The 22,567-nt window shown below is 42.8% G+C and overlaps 1 protein-coding gene across 3 annotated transcripts in view; it reads right to left on the reverse strand.

Annotated features, from left to right (window-relative positions):
- The window catches only part of LOC118391015 (calcium/calmodulin-dependent protein kinase kinase 1), a 163,872-nt gene that overhangs the window by 36,029 nt on the left and 105,276 nt on the right, over window positions 1–22,567 (reverse strand). For all 3 annotated transcript variants that reach the window (XM_035781922.2, XM_052457752.1, XM_052457751.1), the window contains exons 7-9: window positions 8,784–8,820; window positions 6,223–6,244; window positions 1,513–1,601 (exon numbers count right to left, since the gene is read on the reverse strand). In XM_035781922.2, the coding sequence (XP_035637815.2) occupies window positions 1,513–1,601; window positions 6,223–6,244; window positions 8,784–8,820 (148 nt within the window). The remainder of the gene's footprint in view (window positions 1–1,512; window positions 1,602–6,222; window positions 6,245–8,783; window positions 8,821–22,567) is intronic.

Genomic DNA, 22,567 nt, shown 5'->3' on the forward strand with positions numbered 1-22,567 from the left:
ATTAATGCCCTCCTTGCCTGGTCCCTGAGTTTTGATGGGCAGCCCTTTCTTGGCTGGTTTGTTGTGGTGCCATATTCTTTACATTTTTAAATAATGGATTTAATGGTGCTCCGTGGGATGTTACTGATATTTTTTTATAACACAACCCTGATCTGTACTTCTCCACAACTTTGTCCCTGACCTGTCTGGAGAGCTCCTTGGTCTTCATGGTGCTGCTTGCTTGGTGGTGCCCCTTGCTTAGGGATGTTGCAGACTCTGGGGCCTTTCAGAACAGGTGTATATAAACTATATGTGACAGATCATGTGACACTTAAATAAAGTCCACCTGTGTGCAAACTAACTAATTATGTAACTTCTGAAGGTAATTGTTGCACCAGATCTTATTTAGGGCGTGAATACATATGCACGCACCACCTTTCCGTTTAATTTTTTGTAATTACATTTTTTTTTTTTTGAAAACAAGTAATTTTTTTTCATTTCACTTCACCAATTGGGACTATTTTGTGTATGTTCATTACATGAAATCCAAATAAAAATCGACTTAAATTACTGGCTGTAAATGCAACAACTGTTTTTGGTCGTTCCACTTTGTTTCTGAAATCACCATTACCCACTAATTAACTTGTCATTTTTTCAGATTAAGTGTTTGAGTTAGTAATGAGATCAAACAGGAGCTAGTTTTTGGTTCTACCTGGAACCAAAAAGGGTTATTTTCAAAGGGTTGGTTCTCCTGTGGGGACTGCCGAAGAACCCTTCTAGAGTGTAGCCCAAGCTTTGCCATGCTTCGACAGAAGCCTACAGAGCACATTAGATTGGATTATATTGTCCTCCAAGAAGGAAATTAATTTCCACATGCTTGTACATAAACATAGAGACCAACAACAAACCCATACACCCAATCATAACATTTACAATAACAAACCAAACCAAATTTCCCTACTGTATAGAGAGCATACACTTCCTACGTAGCCCATTCTCTACAACGCTACAGTACAGTTTACCTATTGATGTACTGATTGTGCTCATAGCCCTGTGAGCCAGACCACACTCAGTCTAAAATGGCCTTAGAAAAGCCCTAATTGGTTATGAGCTCAATGGCGCTGAGGGGAGATTGTGTGTGACACACCAGAACAGAGAAGCCCTTTGGGACCTGAACATACTGTGGCTGGATGGGAGATAGATGAGGGATGAGTGGAAAACACAAAGAGGGGGGAAATGGAATCGGGCACACTGTTCAATGCTGTTCAGTTTAATGGAGGCAGTGGTGGTGGCTGGCTTGCCTCTCCACTGAGATTGATATGAGGGTAGTGGGGTAGTCTGGTAGCTCAGAGCAAGACCCTTGGATGGTACCTACAATCATGTATACATGTATGTGGATCCTTACAGTGCTCCATGCCCAGGATATCGAGGATGATCTCTTTCAAGTAGAGGCAAGGAGGGGTGGAGGAGCAGTAAGGGAGGAAGAGGGGAGGAAGAGGAGAGGAGAGGGAGGAGTATGATGCTGGTACTCACAGTACTCAATGCCCAGGACAATGTCTCTGAAGTAGAGGCGTGTTTGCTCCTCAGTGAAGGGACTGTCTGTGGGAACCTCCATCACTGGACTGGGACCGCATCAGGAACCAACACACAAATACACAGAGAGAGTTAGCAAGAGAAAAAGACAGAGAGAGAGAGAGAGAGGGATAGAGACAGATAGAGAGACAGAGATACAGGGAGACAAAGAGAGATCTTTTTGTCATTAACCGCTGGAAGGATAGCGGTTAAGCTACTTTAGTTCCATTCCATATGGCACTTGAATACAGCCTGTATATATAGATCCAAATCCAAGCACACTCTGGAGCAGATTGTACAAACAATAATGTTACACAAGACAACCACACAACCTCCCACGTCACTGGCACCCAACATCTAATAATGGCATGTCAAATCAAGGACCAAAACAGCACCACCGGTAACAGCTCAATGTCTCCTGCTCACATAGACAAGACTTCATTTAATTCAGGGCTTAAATGGAACATGACCAATCTGTCCATGCTGTACAGAAAATGGTAGAGACTAGAGACATAGCTACAGTCTGTTACTCAGTGTTAATTTTCTATGCTTAGTCACTTTACCCCTAGCTACATGTACAAATTACCTCGACTAAACTGTACCCCCGCACATAGACTCGGTACCGGTACCCGCTGTATGTAGCCTCGTTGTTGTCATTTCATTGTGTTACTTATTATTACTTTATACTTTAGTTTATTTGGTCAATATTTTCTTAACTCTTCTTGAACTGCACTGTTAGTTAAGGGCTTGTAAGTAAGCATTTCACAGTACGGTATACACCTGTTGTATTCGGAGCATGTGACAAATAAAGTTTGATTTGATTTAACCACCAAATCACTAATCAGCTATTCGACAGACAGCTAGCTACAACACTCAAATGTGTCTGAAGTCCTCCATTTCATTACTCCAACTAAATGGCTATATCCTGAGTGTGTATAGATGGAAGGAGTAATGGACTGTGAGAAAAACTAAATGATCTATTCTCTCACTCCCTCTCTCACTCCCTCCCTCCCTCTCCCCCCTTCGCTCTCCTTACCTTTCCACTTCTCTCGGTTCTCTGTCTGGCAATGGAAGGTCAGTACCTACCCTGGAGATCAAATAATCACTTCTCTCTCTACCTCACTCCTCTCCTCTCTCTCCCCTTATTCTTTTCCTCTCCTCTCTGTCTGAGTAACAGTTAAATAGGCAATAGGTGGATTAGCTGGGATAAGTTGCCCTTCCATTGAAGCAAAATGTCTTGATTCATAATGTCATAAAGCCGTTAGCTTCACATCAAATTGGCTTCTTTGTGATAGAAACAGGGGAATAGTATTACTAATAGCTGATAATGTGCTGTGAAAGTCCTGCCTACTTCCTGGATCATGTCCCATACTGTTTTTGAATGGGATTCACAAAAGGTTTTACTTTTTAAACATAATGTTTATCTTAAATGACAGCATTTTAATGAATTTGATGATAATACTCTTGAATCTCATTAAAAAACAATATGAGACATAATCCAGGAAGTAGGAGGGACTTTCGTAGAGTATAGCTGATATTAATATTACATTTGCGTCTTTGGGTCCATTTTTCTACAGGAAGGGATGTATAATTATTAACTGGACATGAAAGGGTTAACCAACAGAGCCCAACCAGTGGGGCAGAAAGTGTAGAGAAACCCTGGTGCAGTGCTAATACCACTGATAATAACTGGCAAGTGTAAAACATAAGCACATAATGAATCCCGAGAGAGAGAGACAGACAGAGAGAGAGAGAGAGAGAGAGCGAGAGAGAGAGAGAGAGAGAGAGAGAGAGAGAGAGAGAGAGAGAGAGAGAGAGAGAGAGAGAGAGAGAGAGAGAGAGAGAGAGAGAAGTGAACAAACACAAGCACTACATCAGCTTTGAGTAATGAAGGAGAACACCGAAGAGAGGAGAAGGGGTATGAGGGGAAAAGGGAAGAGGGGATGGCAACCTGGTCTCAGAGCATTTCATATTATTCTGTATGTAAATCAAAGGTACTTTTGGGTTTCATTTTGAATGCTTAGCAGGACAGGAAAATGGTCCAATTCACACACTTATCAAGATAATATCCTTGGTCATCCCTACTACCTGTGATCTGGCAACTCACTAAACACAAATGCTTATGTGTTGGAGTGTGCCCCTGGCTATCCTTAAATTAGTACAAGGAATGGGAAATTATTCATACTTTTACTTTTGATACTTAAGTATATTTTAGCAATTACATTAACTTATATTTAAGTTTATGGAATTAAGTATATTTAAAACCAAATACTTTTAGACTTCTCCTCAAGTATTATTTTACTGGGTGACTATCGCTTTTACTAGAGCCATTTTCTGTGAATGTATCTTTACTTTTACTCAAGTATGACATTTGGGTACCTTTTCCACCACTGAATCTGAGATACTCCATTTAGTATATCAAATCAAATCAAGAGGTGTAGTAGACCTTACAGTGAAATGCTTACTTACAATGCAGTTTAAAGAAAAATCAGTGTTAAGAAAGTATTTAGTTAAAATAAACTGAAGTAAAGAAGAAAAAAACAAAAATAAAATAACAGTAACAAGGCTATATACAGGGGGTACTGGTACAGAGTCAATGTGCGGGGGGGCACAGGTTGGTCAAGGTAATTAAGGTAATATGTACATGTAGGTAGGTAAAGTGACTATGTATAGATAATAAACAGAGAGTAGCAGCAGCGTAAAAATGCAGGGGGTGGGGGGTTCAATGCAAATTGTCGGGTAGCCATTTGATTAGCTGTTCAGAAGTCTTATGGCTTGGGGATAGAAGCTGTTAAGAAGCTTTTTGGACCTAGACTTGGTGCTCCGGTATCGCTTGCCATGCGGTAGCAGAGAGAACAATCTATGACTAGGGTGGCTGGAGACTTTGACAATCTTTAGGGCCTTCCTCTGACACTGCCTGGTATAGAGGTCCTGGATGGCAGGAAGCTTGGCCCCAGCGATGTACTGGGCCGTGCGCACTACCCTCTGTAGCACCTTACGGATGGATGCAGAGCCGTTGCCATACCAGGCAGTGATGCAACCAGTCAGGATGCTCTCGATAGAGCAGCTGTATAACTTTTTGAGGATCTTAGGACCCATGCCAAATCTTTTCAGTCTCTTGAGGGGGAATAGGTGTTGTGGTGCCCTCATCATGACTGTCTTGGTGTGTTTGGACCATGATAGTTTGTTGGTGATGTGGACACCAGGGATCTTGAAGCTCTCAACCTGCTCCACTTCAGTCCTGTCAATGAAAATGGGTGCGTGCTCAGCCCTCCTTTTCCTGTAGTCCACGATCATTTCCTTTGTCTTGATCACGTTGAGGGAGAGGTTGTTGTTACCACACTGCCAGGTCTCTGACCTCCCTATAGGCTGTCTCATCGTTGTCGGTGATCAGGCCTACCACTGTTGTGTCATCTGCAAACTGTGGAGTGCAATAGAGATTGCGTCATCTGTGGATCTGTTGGGGCAGTATGCAAATTGGAGTGGGTCTAGGGTTTCTGGGATAATGGTGTTGATGCACTTCATGGCTACAGACATGAGTGCTATGGGTCGGTAGTCATTTAGGCAGGTTACCTTCTTGTTCTTGGGCACAGGAACAATGCTGGTCTGCTTGAAACATGTTGGTATTACAGACTCAGTCAGGGACAGGTTGAAAATGTCAGTGAAGACACTTGCAAGTTGGTCAGAGCATGCTTGGAGTAACGTCCTGGTAATCCGTCTGGCCCTGCGCCTTGAGAATGTTGACCTGTTTAAAGGTCTTACTCACATCAGCTATGGAGAGCATGATCACACAATCATCCGGAACAGCTGGTGCTCTTATGAATGCATCAGTGTTGCTTGCTTCGAAGCGCGCATAGAAGACATTTCGCTCATCTGGTAGGTTAGTGTCAGTAGGCAGCTCGCGGCTGTGCGAGAATGTCATATATTACATTTCATATGGTATGTATTCATTTGTGGTGGGAATCCATCACCCATTTGGTATGAGATGTTACGAATTACAATTCATATTATATGTTATGAATTCGCAAAACGTACAATATGTTCAGAATTTGCTAAAATTATGATATGTTACAAATTTAGCTAGGTGGCTAGGTTGCTAATGTTTGCTAGCTGGCTAACGTTAGCGAGGCTAGGGGGTTGGTGTTAAGGTTTGGGATAAGTTTAGGAGTTAGGTTAAATGGTTAAGGTTAGGGGAAGGTTTAGCTAAAACAGTTACATTTAAGGTTAGGGAAAGGGTTAGCTAACATGCTAAGCAGTTGCAATGTAGCTAAAAAGTAGTAAGTAGTTGAAAAGTTGCAAATTAGCTAAAGCATAAGTTGTCCATAATGAGATTCAAACTCGCGACCTTTGGGTTGTGTCACGTTCTGACCTTAGTTCCTTTGTTTTGTCTTTGTTTTAGTATGGTCAGGGCGTGAGTTGGGGTGGGCAGTCTGTTTGTTTTTCTATGTTGCTTTCTGTGTTCGGCCTAGTATGGTTCTCAATCAGTGGCAGGTGTCGTTAGTTGTCTCTGATTGAGAATCATACTTAGGTAGCCTTTTTCCACCTGTGTTTCGTGGGTGTTTATCTTCAGTCTTTGTGTATGTTCATGTACACGTGTTCATGTCTAGTCTATGAGACCAGGATGGGGGTGGGGACCAGGCTTTAATTATTGTTGGAAAAAGTGCTACTCACCCCTTTGGCATCAAATCAAACACTGCAGGAGAGAGAGAAGAGAAACACATCAGTCTACATACGGTGCATTCAGAAAGTATTCAGACCCCTTCCCTTTTTCCACATTTTGTTAGGTACAGCTTTATTCTAAAATGTATTGAATAAATAAAAAAAATCTCATCAATCTACATACAATACCCCATAATGACAAATATAAAACAGGTTTAAGACATTTTTGCAAATGTATTAAAAATAAAAATGCAGAAATACCTATTTACATAAGTATTCAGACCCTTTGTTATGAGTCTCAAATCAAATCAAATTTTACTGGTCACATACACATGGTTAGCAGATGTTAATGCGAGTGTAGCGAAATGCTACTTGCTACTTGAGCTCAGGTGCATCCTGTTTCCATTGATCATCCTTGAGATGTTTCTAGAACTTGATTGGAGTGCACCTGTGTTAAATTCAATTGATTGGACATGATTTGGAAAGGCACACACCTACAGTTGACATTGCATGTCAGAGCAAAAACCAAGTCATGAGGTCGAAGGAATTGTCCGTAGAGCTCCGAGACAGGAATGTGTCGGGGCACAGAGCTGGGGAAGGGTACCAAAACATTTCTGCAGCATTGAAGGTCCCCAGGAACACAGTGGCCTCCATCATTCTTAAATGGAAGAAGTTTGGAACCACCAAGGCTCTGCCTAGAGCTGGCCGCCCGACCAAACTGAGCAATAGGTAGAGAAGGGCCTTGGTCAGGGAGGTGACCAAGAACCCGATGGTCACTCCGACAGAGCTCCAGAGTGGAGATGGGAAAACCTTCCATAAGGACAACCAACTCCAACTTCATGGTAGAATTGTCAGACGGAAGCCACTCCTCAGTAAAAGGCATGACAGCCCGCTTGGAGTTTGCTAAAAGGCACCTAATGGACTCTCAGACCATGTGAAACAAGATTATCTGGTCTGATGAAACCAAGATTGAACTATTTGGCCTAAATGCCAAGCTTCACGTCTGGAGGAAACCTGGCACCATCCCTACGGTGAAGCATGGTGGTGGCAGCATCATGCTGTGGGGATGTTTTTAATCGGCAGGTACTGGAAGACCAGTCAAGAATGAGGGAAAGATGAACGGAGCAAAGTCCAGAGAGATCCATGATGAAAACCTGCTCAGAGCGCTCAGGACCTCAGACTGGGGCGAAGGTTCACCTACCAACAGGACACTCACCCTAAGCACACAGCCAAGAGGACGCAGGAGTGGCTTCGGGACAAGTCACTGAATGTCTTTGAGTGGCCCAGCCAGAGCCCGGACTTTAATCCAATCGAGACCTGACTATAGCTGTGCAGCGACGCTCCCCATCCAACCTGACAGAGCTGGAGAGGATCAGCAGAGAAGAATGGGAGAAACTTCCCAAATACTGGTGTGCCAATCTTGTAGCATCCTAACCAAGAAGACTCAATGCTGTAATCACTGCCAAAGGTGCTTCAACAAAGTACTGAGTAAAGGGTATGAATACTTATGTAAATGTAAAAAAAAAGCTGTTTTTGCTTTACAGGGGAAAAAACTATTTAACCCATTTTAGAATAAGGCTGTAACATGACAAAATGTGGATAAAGTCAAGTGGTCTGAATACTTTTCGAATGCACTGTACAGTACATACATGTCTGTCAAAGAGACTGCAGTATATTCTAGAACTCGGCACAATGGGTTGAAGACTGACACAAACACCAAGTTACAACACCTTTTCACCGAGGCCTTAAATGAGATAAATCATTTCATTAGCCAATGGCCATGCTTAGCTACAGTAGATTAGGTGGTTTGATGCCTAATTCCTCCTTTCATTCTACTGCCATGTCTACTACATTGGGCCAGTAACCGAAAGGTTGCTGAATCGAATCCCAGAGCTGACAAGTTAAACATCTGTAATTCTGCCCCTGAGCAAGACAGTTAACCCACTGTTCCTCGTCAGCCGATTAAGGCAGCCCCCCGACCTCTCTGATTCTGAGGGGATGGGTTAAATGTGGTAAGCACATTTCAGTTGAATGGATTCAGTTGTACAACTGACTAGTTAGCCCCCTTTCCCTACTAGTACTGATCGAATGAATCCAGCCATAGTCTATGTACCCTGTGGAGTTGTGGTTCACTCGTAGAAAAGAAGGTTCTTCCTAGAACCAGAAAGGGTTTTTCAATTGACCCCATAGGAGAACACTCTGAAAATATTTTCAGGGGGTTCCAGGTGGAGCCCTTTAACTAATACAATGTTCTACGTGAAACCCTTTCACCACTTTCACTTTCACCGCTAAAGGGTTCCACTTGAAACCAAAAAGGGTTCTCCTATGGGGACAAATGAAGAAACCATTTTTCTAAGAGTTTGTGGGAAGGGCTTCATTAATGAGCTGTCCTCTCGTTTAGCATTTTCATATGGAGTCAGCTATGCCAACTGCTAAGGGCAGCAACAGGCCGATTTAGAGTTTGAGATAAGCACGCTCAACTTGGACTCTCACATAAATCATTCATTAATGTCAATGGGAGATTAAAGTGCACATCAAGAGAGCGGGAGAGAGCAGTCTGGTGAGGTACGTACCCATGTGGAGGTTGTCCTCTGCAGGATCATCCAACACCTGCAACAATGATAACACATCATCAGGAATACCTCATATAATAGAATACACAACAGACCCTATAGAATAAGGACATGGCATTAGCATTACACTGAATAATGCAGCGTAACAAGTATTCATTGGCCTTTCAAGCAACTTTCTTAAGAGTATGTTAGATGCCAGTTCGAACTGAGGCCCAAACGAGGGGGATATTAATATCTAACATGTACTCTATCATTGTACTAACCATCTGTGACAAATTAAATTACCATGTTATGTTTTACATTTTCCTCTAGCAGAAACAGTAATATTTTAAATGGAGAGAAAGGTTCTGAGCATAATAAGAACATTTTACTGGTCTAGAATCCAATATTGGCTGTAAAATTCATTAACAAAGCACTATTAATATGGTCCCATCCTAGACCCAACCCAGGCTCAGTACAGTAGAACAGTGTTTGCCAAACTGTTTCACTAGGGCCCCCCTTACATCATTGGGGACACCCCGCACCATTTTAAAGCTCATTTCCTGCAATTCAATTTTTTTTGCCATGGGATGGAAACAACATTTAGCAGTTTTAAAGCTAATTCCCTGCAATTCCCTTTTTTTGCCATGGGATGGAAACAACATTTAGCAGTTTTAAAGCAAATTTCCTGTTCATGTGACAGCAAAATCAATGAGCAAAAACATCTAGCTAAAAAATGTTAGCTGACATGGGCTAGGACTTTTCTGGTCTGAAATGTTAGGAATTTCTTTCTTTCTTAATGCGTTTGAGCCAATCAGTTGTGTTGTGACCAGGTAGGGTTGGTGTACAGAAGATAGCCCTATTTGGTCATTTCTCTTTGCATATTTGGTCATTTCTCTTTGCTTATTTGAGCTGCTCTTGCCATAATATGGACTTGGTCTTTTACCAAATAAGGCTTTTCTGTATACCACCCCTACCATGTCACAACAAAACTGGCTCAAACGCATTAAGAAGGAAAGAAATTCCACAAATGAACTTTTAAGAAGGCACACCTGTTAATTGAAATGCATACCAGGTGACTACCTCATGAAGTTGGTTGAGAGAATTCCAAGAGTGTGCAAAGCTGTCATCAAGGCAAAGGGCGGCTACTTTGAAGAATCTCAAATATAAAATATATTTTGATTTGTTTAACACTTTTTTTGGTTACCACATGATTCCATATGTGTTATTTCATAGTTCTGATGTCTTCGCTATTATTCTACAATGTAGAAAATAGTGAAAATAAAGAAAAACCCTTGAATGAGTAGGTGTGACCAAACATTTGACTGGTACTGTACATATATACATACATAACATATACAGATAAATAAATACATAAAAATGAAACAGAAGGCATTTGATCCTAGTCTAGCACAATGAGAAGATTCATGTGGGACACAAGCATATACACAATATATACACACGTGCCATTTACCACATGGAAGCTAATTATTTTCATAATTGAATTATAGGTAGCCCTTTTTCTTTTATTCATGGCTTTATCTAAATATTCCGCAAACGGAAATACACAATGAACAAAAACATTTCAGTTTCTCCTCATTGCTCAACCACATAATGCAAGGGTTTGTTTGAATTCAAGACCAGATTGATCTCAGTTTGTCATTGTCAGATTAGCCACGCATTTCGGTTTCTTAATCCGGCCCTGGGAAAGGAGGGCGGCTGGCTGCTCTGGGATGGGGCTGTAGAGTTGAAATACTAAGCTAAGAGGAGCTCCACTTTCACTGTAAACTCATTACGAATGACTGGCACAGTGCTGCTGGGAGCCCCAGAGGTACCCATGGCCACCCACTGACTCCATCCCATCCCCAGTTCCTCCACCCTGCCCTCCTTTCACTGTAAACTCATTATGACTGGCGGGCCTGGCATGGTGCCACCCACTGACTCCAGCCCCAGCCCTCCCCGAGCGCTCTATCCACCAACACCTAGCCCTCCACCCACCCAGCTCTCCATCCTGCTCTGATGAGGCACCCAATTACGGCTGGGAGCCCCCGCCATCTGCCTGTGATTGAAGAGCACTCTGATGGTGTCACTTGGGAGAGGAGAGAGGGTCAGTGCGGTGCTTGTCTGTCTATCATCTCTAATTCAGTGCCTCTCCCATCTATTCCCATCTCCTTTACATAAGCCACTGTGGTTGCATCGCAGAACTTGGTTGCATCCCAAATGGCACCCTATCCCATATAAAGTACACTCCTTCCCAGCTAGCACATTTGGTTCCTTAGAAATTGTGTGTCTGTTTCTGGTTTCACATTGTTGTGGGAATGAAGCCATAAATAGAATGACTGGTAAAACTAAATGTTTTTTCAACATTGTGAGAAGAGAAGTGAAAAATGTTGCCTGTTCTGGGAACATACACTACCGTTCAAAAGTTTGGGGTCACTTAGAAATGTCCTTGTTTTTGAAAGAAAAGTAATTTTTTGTCCATTAAAATAACATCAAATTGATCAGAAATAAAGTGTAGACACGTCATTTCCGGTCACAACTTGCAGGCTTGTTTTCGAATTGCTGTGCGTTTTGTTGCCAACCTATTTTTGCTACCTGACAACTTTACGGGTTTCACTTTTTAATTACCGTTCATATATTTATTTATTTTTTCCTCAACTTTTTCACTCCGGACGCTTTATCTGGACACGATTCGTCAGGACCTCCAACAGCCGAAGCTAAGTAGTAACATTAACATGATGCCTTCTAATTGCAGCCGCTGTGCTCGCCTTACGGCGAGGATAGCTGTACTGCAAGCCCAGCTTCAGACGCAATCGTTAGGCAAGGGTAATTTCAGTGTAGGAAAGGATGAAACAGTGTCTGTGCCACCAGTAAGTACAGATAGTAGTATAAATCCCCTGGCACAGTCCCCGCAGCCGGACAACTTTCTCACGGTTTCTGGAAGGAAATGCTGTAGGAACGCTCAACCGGTGTCGCTCAATCAGCCGACAGAAACTTTCAACCGGTTCTCCCCATTAAGCAGCGGGTCGGTGTCAGAGGCCGAGTCTTCTCTGGTCTCTACTCCTCCCGTTACGGGGTCTGAGACGCCGAAGCTTCCCACCATTAGCTCTGACAAATTGAAAACTCTAGTCATTGGCGACTCCATTACCCGCAGTATTAGACTTAAAGCGAATCATCCAGCGATCATACACTGTTTACCCGGGGCAGGGCTACCGACGTTAAGGCTAATCTGAAGATGGTGCTGGCTAAAGCTAAAACTGGCGAGTGTAGAGAGTATAGAGATATTGTTATCCACGTCGGCACCAACGATGTTAGGATGAAACAGTCAGAGATCACCAAGCGCAACATAGCTTCTGCGTGCATATCAGCTAGAAAGATGTGTCGGCATCGAGTAATTGTCTCTGGCCCCCTCCCAGTTAGGGGAGTGATGAGCTCTACAGCAGAGTCTCACAACTCAATCGCTGGTTGAAAACTGTTTTCTGCCCCTCCAAAAAGATAGAATTTGTAGATAATTGGCCCTCTTTCTGGGACTCACCCACAAACAGGACCAAGCCTGACCTGCTGAGGAGTGACGGACTCCATCCTGGCTGGAGGGGTGCTCTCATCTTATCTGCCAACATAGACAGGGCTCTAACTCCTCTAGCTCCACAATGAAATAGGGTGCAGGCCAGGCAGCAGGCTATTAGCCAGCCTGCCAGCATAGTGGAGTCTGCCACTAGCATAGTCAGTGTAGTCAGCTCAGCTATCACCATTGAGACCGTGTCTGTGCCTCGACCTAGGTTGGGCAAAACTAAACATGGCGGTGTTCGCCTTAGAAATCTCACTAGGATAAAGACCACCTCCATTCCTGTCATTACTGAAAGAGATCATGATACCTCACATCTCAAAATAGGGCTACTTAATGTTAGATCCCTTACTTCAAAGGCAATTATAGTCAATTAACTAATCACTGATCATAATCTTGATGTGATTGGCCTGACTGAAACATGGCTTAAGCCTGATGAATTTACTGTGTTAAATGAGGCCTCACCTCCTGGCTACACTAGTGACCATATCCCCCGTGCATCCGCCGTGCATCCCGTGCAAAGGCGGAGGTGTTGCTAACATTTACGATAGCAAATTTCAATTTACAAAAAAAAAGAGACATTTTTTGTCTTTTGAGCTTCTAGTCATGAAATCTATGCAGCCTACTCAATCACTTTTTTATAGCTACTGTTTACAGGCCTCCTGGGCCATATACAGCGTTTCTCACTGAGTTCCCTGAATTCCTATCAGACCTTGTAGTCATTGCAGATAATATTCTAATCTTTGGTGACTTTAATATTCACATGGAAAAGTCCACAGACCCACTCCAAAAGGCTTTTGGAGCCATCATCGACTCAGTGGGTTTTGTCCAACATGTCTCTGGACCCACTCACTGTCACAGTCATACGCTGGACCTAGTTTTGTCCCATGGAATAAATGTTGTGGATCTTAATGTTTTTCCTCATAATCTTGGACTATCGGACCACCATTTTATTACGTTTGCAATTGCAACAAATAATCTGCTCAGACCCCAACCAAGGAACATCAAAAGTCGTGCTATAAATTCACAGACAACACAAAGATTCCTTGATGCGCTTCCAGACTCCCTCTGCCTACCCAAGGACGCCAGAGGACAAAAATCCGTTAACCACCTAACTGAGGATCTCAATTTAACCTTGCGCAATACTCTAGATGCAGTTGCACCCCTAAAAACAAAAAAAATGTCTCATAAGAAACTAGCTCCCTGGTACACAGAAAATACCCGAGCTCTGAAGCAAGCTTCCAGAAAATTGGAACGGAAATGGCGCCACACCAAACTGGAAGTCTTCCGACTAGCTTGGAAGGACGGTACTGAGCCCTTACTGCTGCTCGATCGTCCTATTTTTCTAACTTAATTGAGGAAAATAAGAACAATCCGAAATTCCTTTTTGATACTGTGGCAAAGCTAACTAAAAAGCAGCATTCCCCAAGAGAGGATGACTTTCACTTTAGCAGTGATAAATTCATGAACTTCTTTGAGGAAAAGATTATGATTATTAGAAAGCAAATTACGGACTCCTCTTTAAACCTGCGTATTCCTCCAAACCTCAGTTGTCCTGAGTCTGCACAACTCTGCCAGGACCTAGGATCAAGAGAGACGCTCAAGTGTTTTAGTACTATATCTCTTGACACAATGATGAAAATAATCATGGCCTCTAAACCTTCAAGCTGTATACTGGACCCTATTCCAACTAAACTACTGAAAGAGCTGCTTCCTGTGCTTGGCCCTCATATGTTGAACATAATAAACGGCTCTCTATCCACTGGATGTGTACCAAACTCACTAAAAGTGGCAGTAATAAAGCCTCTCTTGAAAAAGCCAAACCTTGACCCAGAAAATATAAAAAACTATCGGCCTATATCGAATCTTCCATTCCTCTCAAAGATTTTAGAGAAGGCTGTTGCGCAGCAACTCACTGCCTTCCTGAAGACAAACAATGTATACGAAATGCTTCAGTTTGGTTTTAGACCCCATCATAGCACTGAGACGGCACTTGTGAAGGTGGTAAATGACATTTTAATGGCATCGGACCGAGGCTCTGCATCTGTCCTCGTGCTCCTAGACCTTAGTGCTGCTTTTGATACCATCGATCACCACATTCTTTTGGAGAGATTGGAAACCCAAATTGGTCTACACGGACATGTTCTGGCCTGGTTTAGGTCTTATCTGTCGGAAAGATATCAGTTTGTCTCTGTGAATGGTTTGTCCTCTGACAAATCAACTGTAAATTTCGGTGTTCCTCAAGGTTCTGTTTTAGGACCACTATTGTTTTCACTATATATTTTACCTCTTGGGGATGTTATTCGAAAACATAATGTAAACTTTCACTGCTATGCGGATGACACACAGCTGTACATTTCAATGAAACATGGTGAAGCCCCAAAATTGCCCTCGCTAGAAGCATGTGTTTCAGACATAAGGAAGTGGATGGCTGCAAACTTTCTACTATTAAACTCGGACAAAACAGAGATGCTTGTTCTAGGTCCCAAGAAACAAAGAGATCTTCTGTTGAATCTGACAATTAATCTTAATGGTTGTACAGTCGTCTCAAATAAAACTGTGAAGGACCTCGGCGTTACTCTGGACCCTGATCTCTTTTTGAAGAACATATCAAGACCATTTCGAGGACAGCTTTTTTCCATCTACGTAACATTGCAAAAATCAGAAACTTTCTGTCCAAAAATTATGCAGAAAAATTAATCCATGCTTTTGTCACTTCTAGGTTAGACTACTGCAATGCTCTATTTTCCGGCTACCCGGATAAAGCACTAAATAAACTTCAGTTAGTGCTAAATACGGCTGCTAGAATCCTGACTAGAACCAAAAAATTTGATCATATTACTCCAGTGCTAGCCTCTCTACACTGGCTTCCTGTCAAAGCAAGGGCTGATTTCAAGGTTTTACTGCTAACCTACAAAGCATTACATGGGCTTGCTCCTACCTACCTCTCTGATTTGGTCCTGCCGTACATACCTACACGTACGCTACGGTCACAAGACGAGGCCTCCTAATTGTCCCTAGAATTTCTAAGCAAACAGCTGGAGGCAGGGCTTTCTCCTATAGAGCTCCATTTTTATGGAACGGTCTGCCTACCCATGTCAGAGACGCAAACTCGGTCTCAACCTTTAAGTCTTTACTGAAGACTCATCTCTTCAGTGGGTCATATGATTGAGTGTAGTCTGGCCCAGGAGTGGGAAGGTGAACGGAAAGGCTCTGGAGCAACGAACCGCCCTTGCTGTCTCTGCCTGGCCGGTTCCCCTCTTTCCACTGGGATTCTCTGCCTCTAACCCTGTTACGGGGCTGAGTCACTGGCTTGCTGGGGCTCTCTCGTGCCGTCCCTGGGGGGTGCGTCACCTGGGTGGGTTGATTCACTGTTGTGGTCGGCCTGTCTGGGTTGGCGCCCCCCTTGGGTTGTACCGTGGCGGAGATCTTTGTGGGCTATACTCGGCCTTGTCTCAGGATGGTAAGTTGGTGGTTGAAGATATCCCTCTAGTGGTGTGGGGGCTGTGCTTTGGCAAAGTGGGTGGGGTTATATCCTTCCTGTTTGGCCCTGTCCGGGGTGTCCTCGGATGGGGCCACAGTGTCTCCTGACCCCTCCTGTCTCAGCCTCCAGTATTTATGCTGCAGTAGTTTATGTGTCGGGGGGCTAGGGTCAGTTTGTTATATCTGGAGTACTTCTCCTGTCCTATTCGGTGTCCTGTGTGAATCTAAGTGTGCGTTCTCTAATTCTCTCCTTCTCTCTTTCTTTCTCTCTCTCGGAGGACCTGAGCCCTAGGACCATGCCCCAGGACTACCTGACATGATGACTCCTTGCTGTCCCCAGTCCACCTGGCCATGCTGCTGCTCCAGTTTCAACTGGCCTGGGCCCTAGGACCATGTCCCAGGACTACCTGACATGATGACTCCTTGCTGTCCCCAGTCCACCTGGCCATGCTGCTGCTCCAGTTTCAACTGTTCTGCCTTACTATTATTCAACCATGCTGGTCATTTATGAACATTTGAACATCTTGGCCACGTTCTGTTATAATCTCCACCCGGCACAGCCAGAAGAGGACTGGCCACCCCACATATGCTCTCTCTAATTCTCTCTTTCTTTCTCTCTCTCGGAGGACCTGAGCCCTAGGACCGTGCCCCAGGACTACCTGACATGATGGCTCCTTGCTGTCCCCAGTCCACCTGACTGTGCTGCTGCTCCAGTTTCAACTGTTCTGCCTTATTATTATTCGACCATGCTGGTCATTTATGAACATTTGAACATCTTGGTCATGTTCTGTTATAATCTCTACCCGGCACAGCCAGAATAGGACTGGCCACCCCACATAGCCCGGTTCCTCTCTAGGTTTCTTCCTAGGTTTTGGCCTTTCTAGGGAGTTTTTCCTAGCCACCGTGCTTTTACACCTGCATTGTTTGCTGTTTGGGGTTTTAGGCTGGGTTTCTGTACAGCACTTTGAGATATCAGCTGATGTACGAAGGGCTATATAAATCAATTTGATTTGATTTGATTAATGTTGTAAATGAGTATTGCAACAGGAAACTGAAGATTTTTAATGGAATATCTACATAGGCTTACAGAGGCCCATTATCAGCAACCATCACCCCTGTGTTCCAATAGCACGTTGTGTTAGCTAATCCAAATTCATCATTTTAAAAGGTTAATTGATCATTAGAAAACCCTTTTCCAATTATGTTGGCACAGCTGAAAACTGTTGTCCTGATTAAAGAAGCAATAAAACTGGCCTTCTTTGGACTCATTGAGTATCTGGAGCATCAACATTTGTGGGTTCGATTACAGGCTCAAAATGGCCAGAAACAAAGATCTTCTGAATCTCATCAGTATATTCATGTTCTGAGAAATGAAGGCCATTCTATGTGAGAAATTGCCAAAAAAGTGAAGATCTCGTACAAAGCTGTGTACATTTTTAGTTTTCTGGGATGTTCTGAGAACGTTTTACTCTGGTTCTGTGAAATTTGTCCTGGGATGTTTTTTTTAGGCAATCTGAGAATGGAAAATACAGGTTATTTGAAGGTAATTAAATATGTGACTGATCAGCTCTTATGTAGCAACATTTTTTATTGTTTTTTACATTGGATAAAAGTAGAGACTCAGCGATTAAAAAATGTTTTCTCATACACTACAATTGAGAAACAATGGGAACTTGTACACTCACTTTTGAGAAAAATGGCCTTTTAATGTTTTGGTACCTACTGTAGAGCTCTTATTTGCCTAAACTTATTCAGCATCATTCACACCCTCGTAAGCTTTAGCCACACCTATCTCTGCTTTTCCAACAGTCATGAAGGAGTTCCCACATAAGCTGAGCACTTGTTCCCTGCTTTTCCTTCACTCTGTGGTCCAACTCATCCCAAACCATCTCAATTGGGTTGAGGTCTGGTGATTGTGGAGGCCAGGTCATCTGATGCAGCGCTCCATCCCTCTCCATCTTGGTCAAATAGCCCTTCACAGCCTGGAGGTGTGTTGGGTCATTGTCCTGTTGAAAAACAAATAATAGTCCCACTAAGCGCAAACTAGATGAGATGGCATATCACTGCAGAATGCAGTGGTAGCCATGCTGGTTGAGTTTACCTAATCAATTGCAGACAGTGTCACCTGTAAAGCACCCCCGCATCACACCTCCTCCTCCATGCTTCACGGTGGGAACCGCACATGCAGAGATCATCCGTACATCTACTCTGCGTCTCACAAAGACATGGCGGTTGGAACCAAAAATCTTAAATTTGGACTCATCAGACCAAGGACAGATTTCCACTGGTCTAATGTCCATTGCTCATGTTTCTGTTATTGGAACTCTGTGAAACATTTATTTGGGCTGCAAATTCTGAGGCTGGTAATTGTAATGAACTTATCCTCTGCAGCAGAGTTAACTCTGGGTCTTCCTGTCCTGTGGCAGTCCTCATGAGAGACAGTTTCATCATAGCGCTTGATGGTTTTGCGACTGCAGTTGAAGAAACTTTAAAAGTTCTTGAATGTTTGACCTTCATGTCTTAAAGTAATGATGGTCTGTTGTTTCTCTTTGCTTATTTGAGCTGTTCTTGCCATAATATGAACTTGCTCTTTTTCCAAATAGGTGCTATCTTCTTTTTACCACCCCTACCTTGTCACAACACAACTGATTGGCTCAAACACATTAACTTCTTCGATATAGGGGGCGCTCTTTTAATTTTTGGATAAAAAAACGTTCCCGTTTTAAACAAGATATTTTGTCACGAAAAGATGCACGACTATGCATATAATTGACAGCTTTGGAATGAAAACAGTCTGACGTTTCCAAAACTGCAAATATATTATCTGTGAGTGCCACAGAACTGATGCTACAGGCGAAACCTAGATGAAATTTCAAACAGGAAATGCCCCAGATTTTGAAGGCGCTGTGTTCCAATGTCTCCTTATATGGCTGTGAAGGCGCAAGGAATGAGCCTACACTTTCTGTCGTTTCCCCAAGGTGTCTGCAGCATTGTGACGTATTTGTAGGCATATCATTGGAAGATTGACCCTAAGAGACTTCATTTACCAGGTGCTCGCTTGGTGTCCTCCGTTGCAATTATTGCGTAATCTCCAGCTGCGTGTATTTTTCCATTTGCGTCAGAGGAGAAACCCAACTGCCACAAATTACTTATCATCGAATAGATATGTGAAAAACACCTTGAGGATTGATTCTAAACAACGTTTGCCATGTTTCTGTCGATATTATGGAGTTAATTTGGAAAAAAGTTTGGCGTTGTAATGACTGAATTTTCGGGGGTTATTCTTAGCCAAACGTGATGAACAAAACGGAGCGATTTCTCCTACACAAATAATCTTTTTGGAAAAACGGAACATTTGCTATCTAACTGAGAGTCTCCTCATTAATAACATCCAAAGTTCTTCAAAGGTAAATGATTCTATTTGAATGCTTTTCTTGTTTTTGTGAAAATGTTGCCTGCAGAATGCTAGGCTTAATGCTATGCTAGCTATCAATACTCTTACACAAATGCTTGTGTAGCTATGGTTGAAAAGCATATTTTGAAAATCTGAGATGACAGTGTTGTTAACAAAAGGCTAAGCTTGTGAGCCAATATATTTATTTAATTTCATTTGCGATTTTCATGAATAGTTAACGTTACGTTATGGTAATGAGCTTGAGGCTATGATTACGCTCCCGGATACGGGATTGCTCGACGCAAGAAGTTAAGAAGGAAAGAAATTAAACAAATACATTTTTAACAAGGCACACCAGTTGAAATGTATTTCAGGTGACTACCTCATGAAGTTGGTAGAGAGAATGCCAAGTGTGTGCAAAGCTTTACCTACTCGTCAGCAAATTCTTACAAGGCACCCCGCCCTCCTCCCCCTTTTTCTCAGTCTTTTCTTCACGCTGATGACAGGGATTTGGGCCTTGTCTTGGCAAAACAGCATATCCTTTGCGTTCTACTCATTAAAGAAGAAATCTTTGTCCAGTTCGAGGTGAGTAATCGCTGTTCTGTAGTCCAGAAGCTGTTTTCGGTCATAAGAGACGGTAGCAGCAACATTATGTATAAAATTTGTTACAAGCAAAAAACAAACAAAATAGCACAGTTGGTTAGGAACTCGTAAAACGGCAACCATCCCCTCCGGCGCCATTATTAAATGTATCTACTGTTACACACCGTATGTACCTGTATGTATAGAGCATAATGTATTTACTGTTTTATTCACATTTTCCATTAAAACTAAAGTAAAACTAAAAGTAAATGCATGCTCTTCAACCAATCGCTGCCTGCACCTGCCCGCCTGTCCAACATCACTACTCTGGACAGCTCTGACTTAGAATACGTGGACAACCACAAATACCTAGGTGTCTGGTTAGACTGTAAACTCTCCTTCCAGACCCACATCAAACATCTCCAATCCAAAGTTAAATCTAGAATTGGCTTCCTATTTCGCAACAAAGCATCCTTCACGCATGCTGCCAAACATACCCTTGTAAAATTGACCATCCTACCAATCCTCGACTTTGCCTCCAATACCCTACTCAACAAATTGGATGCAGTCTATCACAGTGCAATCCGTTTTGTCACCTAAGACCCATATACTACCCACCATTGCGACCTGTACGCTCTCGTTGGCTGGCCCTCGGTTCATACTCGTCGCCAAACCCACTGGCTCCATGTCACCTACAAGACCCTGCTAGGTAAAGTCCCCCCTTATCTCAGCTCGCTGTTCACCATAGCATCACCCACCTGTAGCACGCGCTCCAGCAGGTATATCTCTCTGGTCACCCCCAAAACCAATGCTTTCTTTGGCAGTCTCTCCTTCCAGTTCTCTGCTGCCAATGACTGGAACGAACTACAAAAATCTCTGAAACTGGAAACACTTATCTCCCTCACTAGCTTTAAGCACCAACTGTCAGAGCAGCTCACAGATTACTGCACCTGTACATAGCCCACCTATAATTTAGCCCAAACAACTACCTCTTTCCCAACTGTATTTAATTTATTTATTTATTTTGCTCCTTTGCACCCCATTATTTTTATTTCTACTTTGCACATTCTTCCACTGCAAATCTACCATTCCAGTGTTTTACTTGCTATATTGTATTTACTTTGCCACCATGGCCTTTTTTTTGCCTTTACCTCCCTTATCTCACCTCATTTGCTCACATCGTATAGACTTGTTTATACTGTATTATTGACTGTATGTTTGTTTTACTCCATGTGTAACTCTGTGTCATTGTATGTGTCGAACTGCTTTGCCAGGTCGCAATTGTAAATGACAACTTGTTCTCAACTTGCCTACCTGGTTAAATAAAGGTGAAATATATACAGTGCCTTGCGAAAGTATTTGGCCCCTTTGAACTTTGCGACCTTTTGCCACATTTCAGGCTTCAAACATAAATATATAAAACTGTATTTTTTTTGTGAAGAATCAACAAAAAGTGGGACACAATCATGAAGTCGAACGACATTTATTGGATATTTCAAACTTTTTTAACAGATCAAAAACTGAAAAATTGTGCGTGCAAAATTATTCAGCCCCCTTAAGTTAATATTTTGTAGCGCCGCCTTTTGCTGCGATTACAGCTGTAAGTCGCTTGGGGTATGTCTCTATCAGTTTTGCACATCGAGAGACTGAAATTTTTTCCCATTTCTCCTTGCAAAACAGCTCGAGCTCAGTGAGGTTGGATGGAGAGCATTTGTGAACAGCAGTTTTCAGTTCTTTCCACAGATTCTCGATTGGATTCAGGTCTGGACTTTGACTTGGCCATTCTAACACCTGGATATGTTTATTTTTGAACCATTCCATTGTAGATTTTGCTTTATGTTTTGGATCATTGTCTTGTTGGAAGACAAATCTCCGTCCCAGTCTCAGGTCTTTTGCAGACTCCATCAGGTTTTCTTCCAGAATGGTCCTGTATTTGGCTCCATCCATCTTCCCATCAATTTAAACCATCTTCCCTGTCCCTGCTGAATAAAATCAGGCCCAAACCATGATGCCGCCACCACCATGTTTGACAGTGGGGATGGTGTGTTCAGGGTGATGAGCTGTGTTGCTTTTACGCCAAACATAACGTTTTGCATTGTTGCCAAAAAGTTCAATTTTGGTTTCATCTGACCAGAGCACCTTCTTCCACATGTTTGGTGTGTCTCCCAGGTGGCTTGTGGCAAACTTTAAACAACACTTTTTATGGATATCTTTAAGAAATGGCTTTCTTCTTGTCACTCTTCCATAAAGGCCAGATTTGTGCAATATACGACTGATTGTTGTCCTATGGACAGAGTCTCCCACCTCAGCTGTAGATCTCTGCAGTTCATCCAGAGTGATCATGGGCCTCTTGGCTGCATCTCTGATCAGTCTTCTCCTAGTATGAGCTGAAAGTTTAGAGGGACGGCCAGGTCTTGGTAGATTTGCAGTGGTCTGATACTCCTTCCATTTCAATATTATCGCTTGCACAGTGCTCCTTGGGATGTTTAAAGCTTGGGAAATCTTTTTGTATCCAAATCCGGCTTTAAACTTCTTCAAAACAGTATCTCGGACCTGCCTGGTGTGTTCCTTGTTCTTCATGATGCTCTCTGCGCTTTTAACGGACCTCTGAGACTATCACAGTGCAGGTGCATTTATACGAAGACTTGATTACACACAGGTGGATTGTATTTATCATTAGTCATTTAGGTCAACATTGGATCATTCAGAGATCCTCACTTAACTTCTGGAGAGTTTGCTGCACTGAAAGTAAAGGGGCTGAATAATTTTGCACGCCCAATT

Source organism: Oncorhynchus keta, chromosome 12 (genome assembly GCF_023373465.1).
Source record: "Oncorhynchus keta strain PuntledgeMale-10-30-2019 chromosome 12, Oket_V2, whole genome shotgun sequence".
In the NCBI taxonomy this organism is placed as follows: Eukaryota; Metazoa; Chordata; class Actinopteri; order Salmoniformes; family Salmonidae; genus Oncorhynchus; species Oncorhynchus keta.